The sequence below is a fragment of the Magallana gigas genome, chromosome 10, assembly GCF_963853765.1.
Source record: "Magallana gigas chromosome 10, xbMagGiga1.1, whole genome shotgun sequence".
Lineage (NCBI taxonomy): Eukaryota > Metazoa > Mollusca > Bivalvia > Ostreida > Ostreidae > Magallana > Magallana gigas.
The window spans coordinates 23,319,079-23,340,505 of NC_088862.1; the positions used below are offsets into that span (position 1 = coordinate 23,319,079).

General features: G+C 35.0%; 2 protein-coding genes across 2 annotated transcripts in view; both read right to left on the reverse strand.

Moving 5' to 3' along the window:
• The window catches only part of LOC136272168 (probable transcriptional regulatory protein HY04AAS1_0501), a 70,887-nt gene that overhangs the window by 18,642 nt on the left and 30,818 nt on the right, over nt 1-21,427 (reverse strand). The window lies entirely within an intron of this gene.
• On the reverse strand, nt 16,587-20,930 carry LOC136272172 (uncharacterized). Its single transcript, XM_066073309.1, has 5 exons — nt 20,834-20,930; nt 19,690-19,820; nt 18,535-18,706; nt 16,959-17,030; nt 16,587-16,721 (listed from the first exon to the last, which is right to left on the reverse strand). Exons 1-4 carry the CDS (start codon nt 20,834-20,836, stop codon nt 16,998-17,000), a joined length of 339 nt encoding a protein of 112 aa, XP_065929381.1. The 5' UTR covers nt 20,837-20,930; the 3' UTR covers nt 16,587-16,721; nt 16,959-16,997.

Genomic DNA, 21,427 nt, shown 5'->3' on the forward strand with positions numbered 1-21,427 from the left:
ACCACACATCCAGACCTTCAAACTGAAAAATAAAATCATACAAAACTGTCATGATATCATAATATTTTTTTTAACCAGTAACCAATTATAAAACCGTATTGCAGAAAATGAGTTATGAAAAATGTTATGATTCATCAAACATGAATTTAAATTATATTACAAACAGTAAATGTTCTTTCAACATATGAGAATGGACAAGAAAAAGAAATTTGGTGCCATGTCCAGGATCCTACTTACTCTAAATGACAGTTCTAATTTTTCTCCTCCCCAAATATCCATTCCAGGGTCGTAGGTACCAAGTTCTGTAAAATATTCTCTACTGATGGAGAAAAGACCTCCGGCCATCGTCGGCGACCTGTGATATCATTAGTTTAAGAATAACATAGGATTGAAATATAAAAGGATGTTTCAAAGTTCAGTATATAAATTTTGCTTGTCATTTACTTTCATTCAGGTCTTTGTTGAAACATACATGAAAGTTAAAAATTCTAGGCTTTTAAGTGTCTTAAATTCATTACACAAAACAAAAATATTGGAAGACAAAACATTTTTACAACATAAAAATTCCATAAATAATATTTGATTATGTTTAAAAATCTTATAAACACAATTTTTTTTCAATATTTTTGTTGCATGTATTGGAAAAGAAATTCTATAACTAGCAGAATAATGTCACCGTGATGATATTTTCCTAGCAAGCAGATGAAAAAGTATCAGAAGAGACGATACAAAATGCATGCACTTCTAATTTGGATTCTAATTAATACAGTGAAACTAATTCAATCAACAAAATCACTAATCTTTATATCTAGAAAGATTATTGAAAAATTGAGTGATAAATAATTTGATTTAAACAGTTGCACTGTATGTAATGTATTTTAAGGTACATTATCCCTTTCCTCCATTCACTTAATTTCTTACCTGTCTGATGTACACAACAAAGAGGACTGAGACGATTGGTAGAAATACGGGTATACAGGTGTCAAATTTCATCGTTGGTGACAAGACAGCATCCCGCATTGTTTATGCGCCGTTGTTGAACTTTAACAAGGGAGACAACTCTTGAAATTAGAAAAAATGCAGTTTAAATAAAAGTTACATGTTTCTCTTAAGGTCTCACACAAAGAGTTAATTTCACTATATGTTACTATAAAGCTTTAATTCAGTTAAAATTATTTAACTATACTCTCAGCATATAATTCATGAAAGAGAAATTATAGTTATATGCTTCAAGAAAAATTTTAGATCAGAAAAATAACGCCTTATGCGGCTTCTAAGAGAGATACAGTAAAACACGGTTATAACGAACACGCTTATAATGAACTGACACTTACAGCAAAGTGAATTTCGTTCCCCGTGGCTGTATTACATGTTGTAAACTTAACGGATATAACGAATTACGCATATAACGAAGTAAAATTGAACATCCCTGGGACTTCGTTATAAGCGTGTTTTACTTTCCACATGTTGACAAACAGGCTCAGCACCATCCAGGAAGTTGCATCATGCGCATCTAAAAAAATAGTTCCATTGAAATTTGTGTGACAATTCCACTAAAGTAATAATTCTCCTAGCCAATGGGTCTAAATTAAAATCAATACTATAGGCCTAAAATAAGGTGCCAAAAAAGGAAGAAAGAAAAGAAATTGTCTCTATTTATATGGAACTACAATTGACTAAGTTCAGTTTGATTGGCTATTTCCTTGCGTAAGACCTTTAAAACAACTAAAAGTTCATGAAATTTAATGAAATTTGCAGTAAATGTCTAGTAGGTACTAGTATCTATTTCCTATATGCTAGTGTATGAAAATCTACTTTTGACCGGAAGGGATTTAAAAAGTAGGAGATAACTCTTCTTTACAGATTGCTGAAATCTGGAGTAAATTTCTGTTAAAATTCATCTACAATACATGTTTTCAAAACTAAATAAAATTTGATTAGTGAGATGTTGTGAATGAGCTTGAAATGAAATGAAACCTGAAATGTTAGAGTTTATGTGTATGTGCTTTAAAAAAAATCAGCTCTAATTAATAGACATTAATTAGCTAGGAAAAAGGAAGTTGACTTAAACATTAGAATTAATTAGCAAAAAGTTGTTAATTTTAATTCTAAGACAAAGACAGAGACTGGAAACAATAGTGCCAGAAGAGTCTTCAATAACGTACCTTGGAACTTTGATAACGGTGGTCACTGATTAATGCCTAGTGATGAAGATAAGAGGTTCTTAAGCAATGGGGGGTGATGAAGCTTTTCCATCAATAAGATGGGGTTCCTCTTAGAAGACATGGCAGCTCTAAAATAAATAAACAGTATGGGAGGGTCCGGTCACGTGATGGTAATAGCCTAACGTCTTTTTTAAGCGCTCCGCAAAAATTGCCTTTTTCGTCACTTAAAAACGTTACAAAAGCTTCTAAATATTTCTACAACAGTAGAAAAGGTAGTGATTTGTATTTTGTATTTTGTACTTGGTGTGTGATTTACAGTCTGTGAATCCTACTGGAGAGTTGTAAAATTCTTTGTGACTGTGGCGAAGTTTAACCGCAAAACCGTGAGTACCTACTCATCGAACTTTCTTAGTCATTCTTTTTTTTATTTGCAATGTCCGTAAATATGGAAGGAAAGAACAAGTCAGAAAAATCAGATAAACCAGAAAAAAAGTTAGAAAAAAAGAGTGAAAAGGTTTCAGACAAACGACTGGTGCAATTAAATTTACAATCGGTGTCGTCGTCTATCAAAAGCGCCCATATTTCGGACAAAAGGCCGTCCAAAGTACAAAGAACCAGTAGCTCCGATACTGAACCCATTAATACTGATGTCTTTGATGAACTTAAATCTATTCAAGAAAGTCTGTTGGAAATCCGAGCAACAATGATGAAAAAAGACGACATTAAAAATATTGTTACGGACATTGTCTCGGAAATAAAGGGGGAGCTCAAGAAAGAAATCATAACAGAGGTGATCACAGAGGTGAAGGATACACTGACAAAAGAACTCTCAACTACCGTTACTACACAGGTGAAGGACGAGTTTATCAAAGAGATAGATGAAAAATCCAAAATATTCGAGTCGCGCACGAAAGAAATAGCCGACGGGATGAATATGGATATGAATGACCTGAAGGAGAAATTTCACGAGCAGCTAGCAGAATTACGATATCTAAAAGCCAACCTACAGGAGTATAAATCGCTAACCGTGACAGCATACACTCAAGCAAACCAAAATATGCAGTACTCTCAGAAAAACAACATCAAGTTTATAGGGTGGAAGGAAAAGGCGCAGGAAGACTTGCGCTCCGACTTGATAGCCATCATGAAACAAACGACAGGCGAAACCGTAGAACCAAGCGATATCCTTGAAATACACCGTATCCCAGGGGAACAGGGAAGGATTCGCCCCGTTATTGCCAAACTGAGGAACAGTGATTCGAAAATTAAAATAATCAAACACAGATCAAAAGATGGTGTGAAAAGCCACTTTAAAATGTACGACCACATTACCCATCAGAACGCAGAACTCCTTCGACAACTGAACAAGGACGAACGGATACAAAGTTCCTGGTATTATAACGGCAAGATCTTCGCGTTAGATAACCAAGGTGTGCGACATAAATTCGACATACTTGATTCGATTGACAAGAAGCTGAAAAAACACTAGAGGTTGGTAATGCGGCGGGGTGCGGAAATTCGATCGGGATCGAAGTGAACTGAACTGTGAATGTGTATTGGTCACATACCACTATTTTTACCCCGTGCTCATTGATCAGTCAAGTAGTTCTATTCTAAAAATGTATGTTTTTTTCCAAAAATTCCCAGGGGTGCTAAATGGGCGAATTTGGCGCCTTTTAGGGCATGGATGGAAAGAAGAAGGTTTGAAAAAAAATACTAGCTAAAAATAATTGGGAAAATCGATCTTTAAAGGCGCAATAGGAAGGGTGTAAAGAGGCCAATGTTTACAAATATTCCGAAGTGAAAGTGGATATTGCAGGGTAGGGGTTATTGTAGGGGCCATATCTCAGCTCCCTCTCGATTGATTTTCCTGTCCTTTGGAAATGTTGTTGGACTAATGTTTGTCTGTCATTATGCCAAATTTGAATAGATTTGAGCCGGTGGAATTTTTTATATGAATTTTTGTTTTATAAAGGAATAAGAGGGAAAAATAATTGTGGTCTGTGTCCTATCAGGTCAAAAGTGAAATTGCTTATTTAGGGTTTTATCCCCCATTTCTTAACAAATATCAATCGTTTAAGGTAATTTATGGAGAAATTGGGCCTTTTGTTCAATTATGAAAATTTAATTTCACCAAAATAGAGGAAAAATTGGGGGTGGGGGGTGGTTTTATTGTTGGGTGATTAGTATGACCCGCATATGCAAATGAGGTAAGTCGTATTTCTATGTAACCATGCGTCGGCACTATTTTTGTCGTCTGCAACTTTCATTTCGTGGCTATGGACGAATTTCTGACAAAATACAGAGAAAAAGTGCGCTCGGGCTCTGCTCCTAGTTTGAACGGTCAGTGTCGCATCTGGACTGGTGCTAGAAGCAGCAACAACAAATATGGTGTTGTATGCTACAAGCATCCAGTAAAGAACAAGTGGGTTACCATGCATGTACATAGACTCAGTGTCATGCTACATCATGGTTATCATGAGTTGGATGCATCCATTGTTGCATCACACTTGTGCCACAACAGGCTGTGAGCACATCACTCTGGAACCACATGGTATTAACAACCAGCGACAGACCTGCCGAGCTAGGGGCACCTGCCTGGGCCACTTTCCGTACCTGCCTTGCAGACTTGACCTCATTATTGACATGAATTGAGAAAACAAAGAATATAGGTAAGTTTATCATATTTATTAGAATGTTACACCGCTAAACATTGGAGAGTCATGCATTTCTCCTCACAATAATGGTTTTAGTATATGCCTGATGGCACATGATGGATTCAGTTCAATTAAGCTTTAAGGTTAGTAAAAGTCAGTATCATTCATAAAATGGGTATAAAGTCATTCAGTCACATCCTGGGCGAGGCCTCAGATGATATTGGCATGCTCCTCTCCTGTGGTAGGGATGATCACGTGCTGCAGGTAGGTTCATATCCAATTGTCCCTTCCGGTAGTCTGACTTTGTCCGATGTTCCTGTCGATATAGATGGTGTTCCTCCATTTTCCTACGCTGCTGTTTGTTTCTTCTGGTCTTAATCTTTTCCTTTTTATGGTATTCTTGTCTGTAGAGGAACTGCTGGTCAATCCTGGCTAGTCGTCGCTTGCCGGAGTCTGAGTATTGGACACCGGCAGATTCACACTTGAGTCTGGTTGAGGTTCCTGGTAAGTTATTCCTCCTGTGAATCATGGAGTGCAGACGGCCTTCCATTGTTCTTGAGAATTTCACATTCTTGGGCATGTTAGCACTTGCAGATCTATGGTAGGACTCGTTGGCATTGGTGTCAGTCAGAAGTTTCATGGCAGAGATAGCCTCCACGCTCAACTTCATTTTCAGAACTTCTGTCACAATTCTTAGGTCGTTGTCATTCATTTGCAGGGCGGTGATCCTATAGATGGCCAAGTTGCGGCTAAAGTTCCACCAGTTGGAGACCACTCCCCCCTCACAGACCAAGGAATAGGCGGCACACATAGAACAGTCTCCGTCATAACATGCAACAGTTGCCTCCAGGACTTTGGGTAAGAAACTGCTCATTTTCTCCAGGTCTCTGTCATACTTGGTGAATAGCTTTTTCACTATCATGGAACATCTGGATTTTAAGTCATTGCTAAACACCCTTTGTAACTCTTTCTTTTCTTCTTTTGTCTTAGAATGGAACATTTCATCGCTGTATACTGCTCGGTTGCTGGCACGGAACTGTGATTGCCCAAGATGGACATGGTCTGCTAGGCGCTCTACTTTTCACAAGGGATGAAGAGCCCGCATGGCATCGTCCACTCCTTTAGCACCTTGGGCATCGCCGTCTGTGGTAACATACCGGACTAGAACATCTTGCAGGCCGAGCTGAGTGCCGATATCCTTTCCCATCTCGTATTCCGAGAACGGAGCAGCCGGAGACAGGTTTGCAGTACATTCCGCATGACCGCCAGGACAGTCCACCTCCATGCCTTTGCCGCGCAGCCATGCACCAGTCCAGCAGAGTTTGTTCTGTACAGCACAGGCAAGTATGTACTTTCTATCTGTATTTGTTTCTACTGCCAGAGAAAAGGCTTGACTGGCATTCTGGCCGGGGGTCTTCCGACTAAACATGACGCTGCTGTTGTACCTTGCATCTGTTGAAATGTTGATGATATTTTCAGGGTGTCCTCGAGTAACGTTAACCTGTTTGACTTTTTGTATCTTGTCATTCATGTCCAGTTTGTTAAGTTCTGTCATTTTTCTGCTTGTTTTGCACAGGAGTGTCTGCATGAATGATTTGCTGGGAGCAGGTATGTCCAAACAGGTGAGGAGTTCAATTATCTTTTCGGCCCCGATGGCAGTGTCTTGAATGGCATATGCGAGAGCGATGTTGGTTGCTGATGGATTACGGCCTGGTCCCTCTTGATGAATCTCATGATACAGGTTGAATGTCGGAGAGGTAAACGGACAATTTGCGCATTTTATCTTGTACTTCCAAGAGATGCCTAGCTTTCTTGCCTCGAGTACAGCAAAATTTGGCATGGGGCAGGTGCTTGAAGTAGTCTGATGAATATGGGCTGTGCTCGTCATCATATCTATCATTTTCTCCTCACTCACTACACGTTGTCCCCCTTCATATTCATTGCTGTTGGCATTTTGTAGGTATCTGCAGCTTTCTGACCGTGGCCGAAGAATACACGAGGATCCACTCTCCCCATCACAGTCGGGAGTTATGTAGGATTGGCAGTCTAAACTTGGTCGTGTTACCAGGGCATGGTCCCCAGCGGATAGCCGGACAAAGGAGCGTTTACGAGTTGTCTCTTTGTCCTCTGATGAAGCCTTGGATCTGTTAGTATTACCTTGCCGAAAAAACCTCCTGCTGGGCGGCTTCCTTTGGCGGAGTTCCCTCCCTTTGTTCCATGGCCTTTGGTTTTTCTGAAACATTTTGATAACTTCTGTAAGTACTTTCTGCTTGCTGTATCAAAGATGGTGTGATGGATTCCTTTATTTCTATCATATTTATAGTCTTGTATGTTTGACAGTACTTCAAATGGCATTTTATACCTATCCATGTCATCTAAACTGTACCCAGAGCTAATCCATTTTGACCTGTAAGTGCCACTTCCTCAAGTTGGTTGCAGTGGAGTGGCCATGTTTGATTATCTGCTTACAACAAAGGGATTACTTGCTGTTTATTTACTAGCATGTCTGATTTCTATAGTATATTAAATGTAGAAATTTTACATATTTTTTCCAACTGAAAAATCTGTGTCTACATATTTTATTTTTGGGCTTTTCTGGGGATTTATAGCCTTATTTGGGGTATAATTTCAAAAAATTATTAAAATTGCATAATATTAATCTTGATGAGAAAAAATGTCAGATGTCTTTGGGCAATAAGTTGAAATATGACATATTAAAGTTTCAAGGAAATTGATTATAAAATAAGGTCATTGTGAGTACTTTAGTGAAGTGAATTTTGTGTGAGATGCTGGTGTTGGCATGCAATTTCAGCTATTCCTGTACCTTTTTTCAGGGGCCCATAACTCTGGTGTAAGGAGAAGGATTTCACCGAAACTTCTAGGAGACATTGGAAATACCCACAGGTGCCAACCTACCAAGTTTCATCAAAATCAATAAAGGTATGTGAAATTATTAGGTCACATACCACTATTTTTACCCCGTGCTCATTGATCAGTCAAGTAGTTCTATTCTAAAAATGTATGTTTTTTCCAAAAATTCCCAGGGGTGCTAAATGGGCGAATTTGGCGCCTTTTAGGGCATGGATGGAAAGAAGAAGGTTTGAAAAAAAATACTAGCTAAAAATAATTGGGAAAATCGATCTTTAAAGGCGCAATAGGAAGGGTGTAAAGAGGCCAATGTTTACAAATATTCCGAAGTGAAAGTGGATATTGCAGGGTAGGGGTTATTGTAGGGGCCATATCTCAGCTCCCTCTCGATTGATTTTCCTGTCCTTTGGAAATGTTGTTGGACTAATGTTTGTCTGTCATTATGCCAAATTTGAATAGATTTGAGCCGGTGGAATTTTTTATATGAATTTTTGTTTTATAAAGGAATAAGAGGGAAAAATAATTGTGGTCTGTGTCCTATTGCCTAACGAGATCGGGATCGTCATACTTAAAAAACGATGATTGTGTGTATGGTGTGTGAATGTGTGTTTATGTATTTGTCTAATGATAGTCTGGTAAGTGGTTACTTGCTTAATTTTAAATTGTCATTTTTATTTACTTTCTGTTTCTTCACAATTTTCCTAGGATACCACAGTCGGGTAATATTACAATAGCAACGGTGAACTGCCAGGGGCTAGCAACTTTTAACAAACGTCAAGATGTTTTAAATTATTATAAACAAAAACAATACTCTATTATTTGTTTTCAGGACACTCATTTTATACATGAAAACGAACCATTCATTGAATCCCAGTGGGGATACAAATGCGTTTTTAATTCATATTTGTCAAATTCAAGAGGTGTCTGCATACTTTTTAACAACAATTTTGAATTCAAAATCCTAAGAGTAAAAAAGGACACAGATGGTAACTTGCTTGCATTGGATCTAATCATTGAAGAAAACAAAGTAACACTTATCAATATATATGGGCCTAATATTGACACCCCTAGTTTTTATGAAAATGTAAGAGATATTTTCTTAGAATTTGACAATGATTATTTCATACTGTGTGGTGATTTTAATCTAACTCTAAATCCTTCGCTTGATACTTGTAATTACACTGGAATTAATAACCCTAAGGCTCGTAGTAAAGTCTTAGAAATTATGGAAGATTTGCAACTTATCGATTATTATAGAGTTCTAAATCCAGACAAAAAAGTTTACACATGGCGTAAGAAAAATCCTTTGAAACAAAGTCGTCTTGATATTTTTCTTATTTCTGATAGTCTTTCAAATTTAGTTGAAAACTGTTCCATTAAGCCGGGTTACAGGTCTGATCACTCCATTGTTTTGCTTGAGATAAAATTTAATCCCTTCACCAAAGGGTGTGGGCTTTGGAAGTTTAACAATTCTCTTCTGTCAGACAAAGAATATGTAATAAAAGTTCAAGAAACTATTCAGTTAATTAGTAAACAATATCTAGATAATATAGAGAGTTGTGATTTTCAATGTAAAAATGGTATTGATGAAAGTCTTTTTTTTTGAGGTGCTAATGATGGAAATAAGGGGGGTGACTATTTCTTATTCAACATATAGAAAAAAGGTCAGAAATAACACTGAAAAAAATCTTGTCCAGGAAATAGAATGTATGGAATCAGATTCTACTGTTGATATTAATATTTTGGATGAAAAAAAAAGTGCTCTTGAAAAGCTACGCAAGGAAAAGTTGTTTGGACATATGATAAGGTCTCGTGCCCATTGGATGGAGGAAGGCGAAAAACCTTCAAAATATTTTTGCAATTTGGAATCTAGAAATTATATAAACAAAACAATAAAAAAAATTGAAGTTGAGGGTATTGGAAGGGTATATGAGCAAGAAAAAATACTAGATTATGTAAAGAAGTACTATGAAAATTTATATGCAAGTGAGGACACAAATTTAGTAAGGATTGATTTAGATAATATTATTTTTAATTACAATTCACCTAAGTTAGAAAATGAGTTGTCAAATGGTCTAGAAGATGTTTTTTTAGAAAAAGAGGTATTAAATGTCATAAAACATATGAAGAACAACAAATCTCCTGGGAGTGATGGGTACACTGCTGAATTTTTTAAATTTTTTTGGAAAGATATTAAAAATTTTGTTGTACGAGCCATTAACTGTATATTTTTGAAGAAGGAACTCCCCATCTCACAGAGACTTGGAATTATCTCATGTCTACCTAAAGGTGATAAGCCTAGACAGTTTTTAAAAAACTGGCGACCAATTACTCTTTTAAATGTTTTGTACAAGATTATTTCAGGGTGTGTTAGTTTTAGAATTAAGAAAGTATTAGATTATTTAATATCTGATACACAGTCTGGATTTATGAAGGGAAGATACATTGGGGAAAATACCAGATTAATATATGACCTGTTATCTTACACTGAGTTCAAAAACATACCTGGTCTTTTAATACTTATAGATTTTGAAAAGGCTTTTGATTCTATGTCGTGGTCATTCATATACCAAGTCCTTAAATATTTTGGCTTTGGAGAAAATATTATTCAGTGGATTAAGATTTTAAATACAAACTTCCATGCTGCTATTTTACAGTGCGGCCATTTATCACAACAGTTTGTTGTACAAAGGGGATGCAGGCAAGGAGACCCTGTTGCTCCATATTTATTTATCATGTGTGCAGAAATTTTAGCAATAATGATTAAACAAAACAAAGATATTAAAGGTATTTTTATTAATGATATTGAACATAAGATATCACAATATGCAGATGACACTTCACTAGTCCTTGATGGTTCACCAAAATCTCTTTTTGCAGCTCTTGAAACCATAGAATTTTTTTCTAGTTTTTCTGGTCTTAAAATAAATACATCTAAGACAAAGATTATTTGGATTGGATCAAAAAAAATTTCAGATCAGGTTTATCATCACACAAGATGGAAATTGGATTGGGGGTCAACAACATTCAACCTTTTAGGAATCCAGTTCTCAGTAAATCTTCATAATATTGTCGATATGAATTATAATTTACAAATTCCAAAAATTATAGCTATGGTAGAGCAATGGAAACGACGAATTCTTACTCCCATTGGTAGAATTACTGTTATTAAAAGTTTGCTCATACCGAAACTAAATCATTTATTCATTTCACTACCAAATCCAAAGAAAGAAACAATTTCATACCTTAATAAAATTTTGTTTGAATTTCTGTGGAAATCTAAGATTGATAAAGTTAAGAGGTCAGTCATTACACAGGACTATTCATCAGGAGGGTTGAAAATGGTTAACATTAACAATTTTATAATATCTCTCAAATGTTCATGGATAAAAAGGCTTACAAAATCACACAAACCATGGATGGATTTTTTATTTACCATTTATGGAAATGAGTTTTTACAGAATTTGTTTGATTTTGGTGATAGTTTTGTAATTGAATGTTTACACAAGGTAAACAATGATTTTTGGAAAGATGTGTTAAATTCATGGTTATGTTTTATTATTACCTATATTGATCACCCAAAGGCAAAAGATAATCTTTTAAATTCTCCGGTGTGGTACAATTCAAAAATACTCATAGCAAATAAATATGTTTTCATAAAAACCTGGTACAAGAATGGTGTAAAGGTCATACAAGATTTTTATGATGAAAATTGTAATTTTTTAAGTTATGAAGAATTTAAATGTAAATACAATCTCAAGAATATATGTATAATGCAATACAACAGTGTTAAATCAGCAATTTTTAAGTTTTTTAAAATGTCTAACATTGACAGGACTTTTGTTCAAAGAAATCCTAATCCATGTATACCATTTTTTTTCCAAACAATCATACTCCATGAAAAGTGTACAAAAATTATTTACAATGTTTTGAACGAAAATGTGGTTGTTCCAATTGCTGTAAACAGATGGAAAACAGATCTGGTTGATTATAATGTTGAAGATCTTACTGTATATGATATTTTTAAGATTTGTTTTAAAACTACCAAAGATTCTTCTGTACAATGGCTTCAATTTAGAATTTTACACAAAATTCTTCCAGTTGGATACTACCTTAAAAAAATCAATATTAAAAATACTAACACATGTGGGTTTTGTAAAAACAATGTGGAAACAATAATACATGTTTTTATTTCCTGTGAGAAAATGCATACCCTGTGGAGTGAACTTAGTTTATACATTTATAGAAAGACCTCTGAAAGAATTGGATTTAATATGTCTAATATTATACTTGGCCAACTTCCATTGTCATTTCATAACAAAGTAATTAATTTTATAATTCTGTATATGAAACAATATATTTTTTGTTGTCTTATGTCAAATAAGACACCATGTCTGATTGGTTTCCTTTATCACTTAAAACTAAAATACAATATTGAAAGATATGCTGCAATACAAACTGGTAAACTACAATATTTTGAAAACTTATGGGATAGTTGGAAAGATATCTTGGCTGCTGATATCTGATTTATTTTTATTACACTGTATCATGAATATTTTTTTTATACTTAATTTTTTTCCCATGTAAGCAAGTAACCACAAAATAATAAATTTCAGTGTTTATTCATAAGTGTGTATGTGTGTGTGTATGATTGAATGTCTGTTTTGCATGTCTGTTTCTTTGAAAAAGAAATAAATTATAAAAAAAAAAAAATAAACAGTATGATAGTTTACAATCCTTAAAAATTTGCACCACACACAACATCATATTCCCAGAAAAAGTCTACAAGTGTACAGTTCAATATAAATCATGCCAAAGAAAGGACCAAAGTGGCTGCATCGACATCAGTACAAAAACGGAAGCATTGCTCACAACAAGGGCCAGAAAAGTACAGGGACCACCAGCCCAGTACAGTGTCTATGTCCTATAAGAAGGCTGAGTAAAGAAGAGTTTCAGGACCTTGTACAGCAGCTGAAGGATGGAATATTCACAGTAAGCGATGCTTAGCGTAAAAGCAGTCAAATGAAGATTTTGCGACCCAGGCCGAGTGAAGTGGAGCTGGTAGACTCCTACATGAATGCAGAGTCACCGAACCCCAATTCCAGACTTTACAAAGTACCGGTACTCCATCAAGAAAAAACTGCTTAACCATGTATGACGATTGTGACACGATATAGAATTGTATTTTGATATTGCACACGCATGTACTACTTTTGACATGTCCCCCTTATTTACCGTTTGCATTTCACAGCGAGATGTCATAATTTGTACTATTATTACTCACTGCATCAGATGAACGTGATTATTTGATTGTATTTCAATCTTCCAGGTCTTTTGTTTTCGTTGGCAAACTCCACTTTAAATGTTTTCATGATTTTTCCAAGCATGTACTTTTCGTTTTTACATACCGCCATTAGTGTTATGGAATTTCAGTATATCACGCCCGATGCAAATCATAACTTTTGTGCACTAGATTTTATTGCGATTTCTGTATTAATGTATTGTTGTATGAATTGCTATAATTTTACTTGTCATGTGTTGTGTAAATCACCTAATTCAATTGATGAATTATATTTTATACATTAGTCTATGTTATTGCCGGTGACTGCCGGTGATCCCTAGGGAAGCGCGTGGGTCACTTGGGGGACTCCGTATGTGTATAAAAAGGGGAGATCACTCTATCCGGTGGACTTGGGGTTTAGCAATTGAGGTTAGAGGGTGTGTTTTAACTACTTCGATTATTTTAGGTAGAATTAGGGGATTGATTTTGAATAATTTATTTTTTTAATACATCGTGGTATTAAGAGTTAATCTCGTTTACATGATATTAATTTATATTTAGGGAGTTCATATTGGATTAATTTCAATACAGACAACATAGTTCATTTTATTCACGGTTAGACGAAGGGTTAATCTCTGAAGTCTTACCGATTAAATAATTAGTAATCGTTAATAGTTCTTTGGAATTTTATTATTCTAAATAATTGAATTATCGATATTTTATAATATTGTTACAGTAGGAATAATTTATACATATATTCATATTTATTGTTGAAAATAATTGGCAAAGTTTTGCGTTAACAGCTAAGTGAGATATAGTCTGGTAATTCTAGATGATTTCTCGATTTTGGTAATATTTATTTGTACACTAATCGGGTCATTCTCGTTTAGTGCACCCCCCCCCTCCTTTATTGAATTAACGTACACACGAAGGTTGTGCTGTAGTATCACTGTTCGATTTGGGTAATTCTCGATTGTCAGTGAATTAATTGTAGGTGTACTTGCTATTGTTGATTAGTTATACGTCTTGTAATTTCTTTGTTGAATAAATTTCTGTAAATTTTAAATAAGTCTTATATTTAATTACCCTCGGTAATAACTTAAATACGAGTCCAAACACAGGTTATTCTTGTGTTTTAACAAAAGGGGCAATATTTACAAGAAATTCCTAATTTGGTAGAATTAAATTCATGGGTTATTCTCGTGCAGGATTGCGTATATATACTTGTGCAATAGCAAGCACTCAAGTCCGTTACATATGGAACCATGCATTTAAAGAGCACTTACAGAAATTACCGGACTGTGACGGTTCCCTGGACTGGAACCAGCATGGGGAGGAAAAGAGAGGCCTGGCATGGATCCTTTCCATTCGATGTAAGAAGTGCCATTACACCGTGAAAAGCTGTACGAGGAAGTCAGTCGATCAGGAAGGGGACGGAGAGCCACACAGCTTAATGTTGCTATGGCTGTCGATCACTTGGGCACCAGCCTTACAACAGAGGGTATACGTGGTATGCTTCTTGGCGCAAACATCAAACCAGCATCAGCCACCAACATTCATCAGACCTGCAACAAAGTACGCAAAATCATCACTGATGTGAACAAAAACAGCAAGAAGAAAATAAGGCAGGGCATTCAAGAGCTTAACGAGAAATGTGGACTTGCCAATACACCTATAAGGTGCCCAGACGTGGATATAATATATATAATACTGGACGTAATATGCCCCCAGAAGCCCAGTATAACAATGCCACCTTCAGTGCAATCGGTAATTCACCATTCCAAGCTGCCACACAAGTGACATACACCTTAACTGAAATGTTACCAAGAAGAAGAATTTTATTACAGTGTTTTGTGGCAATAAACTGTGCAAGAAAGGCACCCATCTTAGAATCAAAAATATTTTTATGAAAAATCCTTCGATAAGTAATGTATTTTGCAGTTCTTGCTAGGGGTTCATATTTTAATTTCATTTATTTGAAATATTGTCAAAACATTTTGCACCGCCATCGAAATTAAGTACATTTTTACCTTTTAGGCTCGATTTACACAAAATCGGGTCAATCGGTAGGTTTCCCCCAGCAAGATTCACAATGGTACTTATTTTCTCTCCCAATTTGACGTAAAATATACTAAGACTTTTTATCTTTCACTTGCGCTAAGCCGTTTTTTATATGCATATACATATCACCATTGATTAGATTACACGTAGCAGGGGGAGTCTCAAAACCATTAGTTTAAGAATAGCTATTTACCTATTACGAAGCTTTAAAACTGTTGATTTTTTTATACTTCATATCGGTGATATTGAATTTAGTATCACTAGTATTTACAACAGTGTCTATGTAAAGGAATGAAGCGGTTTTATTATGCACAATGAATATCACTTATTACGTTACGATACATTCCCTAAGAACGATAGAAAGGAATGCAGATCGTGACTTCAAAGTTAACTATGACGTCATATCTTATGAAGTACAGACAAGTGACTTTCTACATATCGCTGTGAAATAAATCAGGCAGCCTTAACATAGCCATGTGCGCCACTTCTTTGACTCTCAAAGAAAACAGACTGCTAATGCTCTTTTCAGCAGTCACATGTTTCCTGGAAGAACAAAAGCTATGAGAGAATCCATGCAGAGAAGATTTGCCCTGGACCTGAAGCCTAGATGCAGGACCGAGTACGAAAACTGCTTCAAACACTTCTCCAGTGACTTACCTTTGATGAAATGAGCCATGTCAACTCTGTCCGTTCCATCATCAGCTGCTACCAAGGACAGTGCGGAAAGTCCTGCCAACTTCATTCCTTCTCCTGTCACAGACTGAAAAACAACAAGTGGAACTCTTCAGTGTTGCCTCGTGATTTTGAATTAAACATGACAGAAGAAGACACATGGTTGTCAAAAGACTGTATAAATCTGACTTTGTGACATAATAATCTTGATAGAATTAAATATCACACCTGTACACAAAAATCTGAAAATAGGGCACATTTAAAATCAAATCCAAAATGTATTACAAGTAGTAAAATTTTGAAAGTAGAATACATAAAGTTGTGCACTCACTCAATCGGGGTCATGGAAATTCAACATTGGAACTTTGTGAATCTGTAGGGGCACCTGTTGTAAAAGGTAGTAGAGTGGTCCATCATCTAAAATAACAGCAAAATAGGCAAAATTACTTTAAAATGAAACAAAAACTATTAAAATATAAATTCCAAAGAAAATTTTACAGAATGATCTAAAAGATATCAGCTCTTCGATAAAAAGTCTAAAGACACTTATAGTAAGTCACTAACAGATCCAAAGTAAAACAGGAAGTAGCTAAGTGTGAAAAGGGGGGGGGGTGTTATCATGGGTAGGTGGGGTGGGGGGTGTAGTTAGCATGTATTAAATGTTCGTTATATTATACCTGTCATGTGAATTTTGTATTACATTTAATGATTGCTATGTTTTAATAATGTGCACTGAATGTATGGTAATGTGTGAATGATGAGAGTGTGTAACATGTGACATGTCCTTTTATGAGGTGCTCTGCTCATGTAAATATGTTATTTTTCTCATTGTTATCTTATTGAAATATTTGCAAACAATTATCTTGATTTTCTTACCTGTCTGATGTACACAACAAAGAGGACTGAGACGATTGGTAGAAATACGGATATACAGGCGTCAAATTCCACCATTGGTGACAAGACAGCATCCCGCATTGTTTATCCGCGATTGTTGAACTTTAACAAGGGAGACAACTCCTGAAATTAGAAAAAATGCAGTTTAAATGTTTCTCTTAAGGTCTCACACAAGGAATTAATTTCACTATATGTTAATATAAAGCTTTAATTCAGTTTTAAATCAATTAACTAGTATACTCTCAGAATATAATTAATGAAAGAGAAATTATAGTTAAATGCTTCAAGAAAATTTTTAGATCAGAAGCATAACGCCTTATGTGGCTTCTAAGAGAGATAATTGAGAGTAAACATACCTACCCCGAAGTGCATGTGGGTTCCACATGTTGACAAACAGGCTCAGCACCATCCAGGAAGTTGCATCATGCGCATCTAAAAAAATAGTTCCATTGAAATTTGTGTGACAATTCCACTAAAGTAATATTTCTCCTAGCCACCTAGTCCAAAATCAATACTATAGGCCTAAAATAAGGTGCCAAAAAAGGAAGAAAGAAAGGAAATTCTCTATATATATGGAACTTCAGTTTGATTGGCTATTTCCTTGTGTAAGACCTTTAAGACTATATAAATCTCCTTTTAAAAAAGAGCTCTATATAAAGAAATAGGCGAAACATTGAAATTTTAAAGTGAAAATAAATGAAATTTTCTTTACTAAATAATAGTTAATTGCTATTAAACAAATCATTTTTTTTAAATAAAATGTAGATGTGATGGTTAATTTGTTGACTACATGCCTCCTTTGAAGTAAATCTGCATTTATAATAAATAATGCAAGTTGTATAAGATGTGTACTTTAAGTTTTTTAACCCCTTCCCCCCCCCCCACCCCCCCCCCAAAAAAAATCAAAGTACTGAGGTACTGAAAGCCGGTCTCTTTTTGTGTGTCTTTATGTATATTGTGTAGTAAAGACTGAAAATCTCTCTCTCTCTCTCTCTCCCTCTCTCATGCTTTGAATGTCGGAAAAGCGTCAGAGAGCGACCAAATTTTGTAAGCAGCTATAAACAAAATATGTCTGTCTAGTAGAAAAAAGTTCAACAGTTGCTCCCTTGAATTTTGCAACAAGCGTTATATACATTTCTTCAACGCGCAGCAAAGTAGTACGTGAAAATTCATGCGCATCGTATGTGTCCAAAATGCATAGTCTTGTTTTTAAAACACGTTATTAATAAGAAAACTAAAAAAGATAAACAATTCTCTTGAAATTAAATAAAGAAACAAAATGCTAACACTTTTGACAAACCGTGGCTCTTTGTGTAACTATTTGGTGTAGCGGAAGCTTTTAGTTTGACGCTGTTTGGTTTTTTGTTTACTTTTGAAGTTGTGCTATTTATAGTAACATTGGCGATTTGCCCGCATACAGCCAGAACTCTGCTTTCAGCAGAGCCAAGCTAAAAACAGACTTGAAATGTAAAAATGGAAAAAAGAGATCTATAATCTTAAATAGTAGAGAGAACCAATTATTCATTTTCCCATTTTTCCCTTAAATGTCAATATCTTACTTTATATATCTATATTACTAAATCATTGAACTCATTGAAGCTCAGTTGATTTATTCCTATCTAATTTTTCTATAAAAAAAAAATACCCCTCTGAAATTAGGAGTGGAGAGGTGGTTTAGGTTAGACCAGGCAAACAAAATTAATGTATTGGTTCTCGAACAAAATGTTCAAAATCTAATGAGGTAGGCAGGTTTATTTTTTATTGCAAGAGTTGCAAAGGGAAATAAATTAATATTTAAGCCTAAAATTGAGTTTTTTCTCCCTTTCCAATTATCAGAGAATGTAATTATTGCAACATCATTTGGTCTGAAGCAGCGGTGCCTGAGAAACATTTATTTTTATTTTTTGGTCTTAGCAAACAAGAACTCAAGACTAACCTTGATCACTTCATGACCTTCTTCATTTATTTCCTTGGTTACATCCTCAGCCTCACACTCGATGGCAATCTCCTCAAGGTCAAGGTTGGGGCGTTCGGGGTCAGGGGTCACGTACAAAATTCCCTGCTGCTTGAATAAGTGCAAACTGGATGGGGAGTTGCTGACTTTCACTCTGTATTAAAATCATAGCATGAAATCAAAGCTGAATTCTGGTCAAAGGGATTATATTGATCTCACCGTGGTAAATATGGACATGAGATGATTATTAAAATACACAAGACTATTAGTGTATTTTGATATTTAAGGTGGAATAACACACCTGGAAAAGTCACTCAAATTTACTGTAAATTATTTGATTATGAAAGATATAATGATAAATAAACTATACATATGTCAAATAAGCAAAAAATTTGCAAATTGGGGATAATATTACATTGTCTATGGTCATCGTTGCTAGCCAAGGGAAAAAGTCACTGATATATGAAAGCATTCATGCCATAAAACCAGGTATCATCTTCGTGAATATTGCGGACAAAAGAAATTAAATAAAACACAGCTCATTGAACATCTAAAAGCAATAGCCATAAGCAGGAACTTGTATACTACCAGGATAAGCAACTTCCGAGGCTACATTCGCCATGTTTACTTCCCATACTATCATGCTGGCCTTGACTGGTTTGTAAATCTCCGTTCAATGCAGTTAATTATATCGTTTTTTAGAGCAATCTGGTTAGACCATCATTTAGGAGGCACTGTACTTGAGAACTTGTGTCTCAACTTGTTAAAAGCACAGAATGTTTTACCAATATCACACGTGTGTTTCTTTAAACGTTTATTGACAAGCGCCTGTTGTAAATGCTGCGATTGGATCAGCCAATCACGGCTGCAGCCAATCATAAAGCAATGTTTGTCATCAAGATTTCGTAATGAGATCTGCCAAGGATTAATGGGGAGCAGAGTGGACCGAAAACCCTTGGCTAGCGAAGATTGTCTACAGTAAAACTCATCATTATGTAGAGATTTGAACTAGTAATCTGCTTTGACTTAAAATAATTCAGAATTGCACAAAAATTTCTACATAGCTGCTTTAACAACTCATACAAACTTAAATATAGATAATTTTTCCATTTCTACCTGAACAACACACAAACTTACAGATGTTTCCTCATTGCTGCTTTCACCTCTGTCCGAGCACTCACTTGGTTCGTTGCGTCTACCATAACCAAGAAAATGGAGTTGGCTGGTCCACAAACTTCTATCATGATATCTTTGTATTCTTTATTTTTCTTTCAAAAAAAATTAAGTTCAAAAGTAGCTAACATGTTCTATTCAAATCATAATAATTTACTTTGATAATGTTGAGAAGGGGAGACTTGTTCATATCCAGTCTAATCAAAATTGGATCTTGATGATCACAATTGGATCACAAACATGACAAAGTAGTTGTTTAGCGATCCATTAAAAGCATGGATCAAAGATCTAATTTTAATTAGATTGGTTCATCTCCTATCAATCATATACATGTACTGAACATGTATATAATTATATAATATATGTTTTACGTCATGAAGGGTGTAAAATTGTAAAATGCCTATTTATTTTGTAGGTCATAAAAATTAAACCTTTAATTAAGGTCAGACGACACGTTCCTCAATTTTAGATAACTTTTTCCAGGAGTTTGTTAATGGTTTACTACTACTTTGACAAGCTTTCTTGTAAAAAATTAGGGTAACCTACCAGGCATTTCTGCAAAATACTAGAGTATGCAATTTCCTATATAATCTTCATGAAAATACACTTGAATTGCTGATATAAAAATAAATACATCTACAGCAAAGCGAAATTCACTAAATTAGAACTATATCTTCGCCAGGGCAGGGCTTTGAACTCACGACCTCTAGAACCTATACGCTACTTACAGTGAGCGGCCACGGTTCTAACCACTCGACCATGTACACATATAACCAAATTGAAGTAAATTTTGATCATTTTTAAAGTAATTATAATATATATATATATATATATATATATATATATATATATATATATATATATATATATATATATATATATATATATATATATATATATATATATTTTTTTTTTATTTTTTTTATTGGAACTCTTTATTACGAGGAGATACAAAAAAGATTCTCGAGGAACGTGTCGTCTGACCTTAATGTAATGGTATAAATTATTTACTGGTAATAAAATATACCGGTATGTACATGATCTTTGAATTTGTATATCAATTTGAATGTAACAAAATCCAGCAATTCTCAATCAAAGTTCTTCCTACCATTCTTTCAAGTAGTTTTTTTATGGTTTCAACACCCAGACTGCTCTTCTTTGCACTTTCTATAACCTGGGCCAGCTTGGGGTTAAGTTTGGGATCAGTAGACTCACCCACTGAAATAGAAATAACACCAAATGTAACTATTTAAACAATAAAATGCCTTCTTGATTATTAATTCATGCAAAGATGGTGACATTGCAGAAAAAATACATAACCCACATGAATCAAATTTTTCTTAGGTTGCTGAAGGTTGATGAAGGTTTCTACCAATCAAAAAACGGGGCGTGTAGATTTCAATCTTGTCAGTTTCTACATAGCTAATAAATATAATACAGTTAACCAACTTTAGCTCACATGGTAAACAAATTAAAATTTTAAGTTTTCCAACACACTTTTCATAAAAACAAATACTTCCAGCCAAAGAAGTAATAAAATATTTTTATATTTATTTTGATTTTTTTCAAGGCCCAGGTCTCGGTCTTGAAAACTAGTTTATCTATTAATAAAAATCAAATTGAATGCATAAACTCATTAAAATTAAAAGGTGCATATCATATATATACAGTGTGTGAATTATATTTGGGGGGGGGGGGGGCT

Coding starts and splice junctions, on each gene's coding strand:
- LOC136272172 (XM_066073309.1), bottom strand. Junction 18,707..19,689: donor GCAGCAATGAGGAAACATCT/GTAAGTTTGTGT, acceptor ATTTTAATACAG/AGTGAAAGTCAGCAACTCCC. Junction 17,031..18,534: donor AAGGTCATGAAGTGATCAAG/GTTAGTCTTGAG, acceptor CTATTTTTTTAG/ATGCGCATGATGCAACTTCC.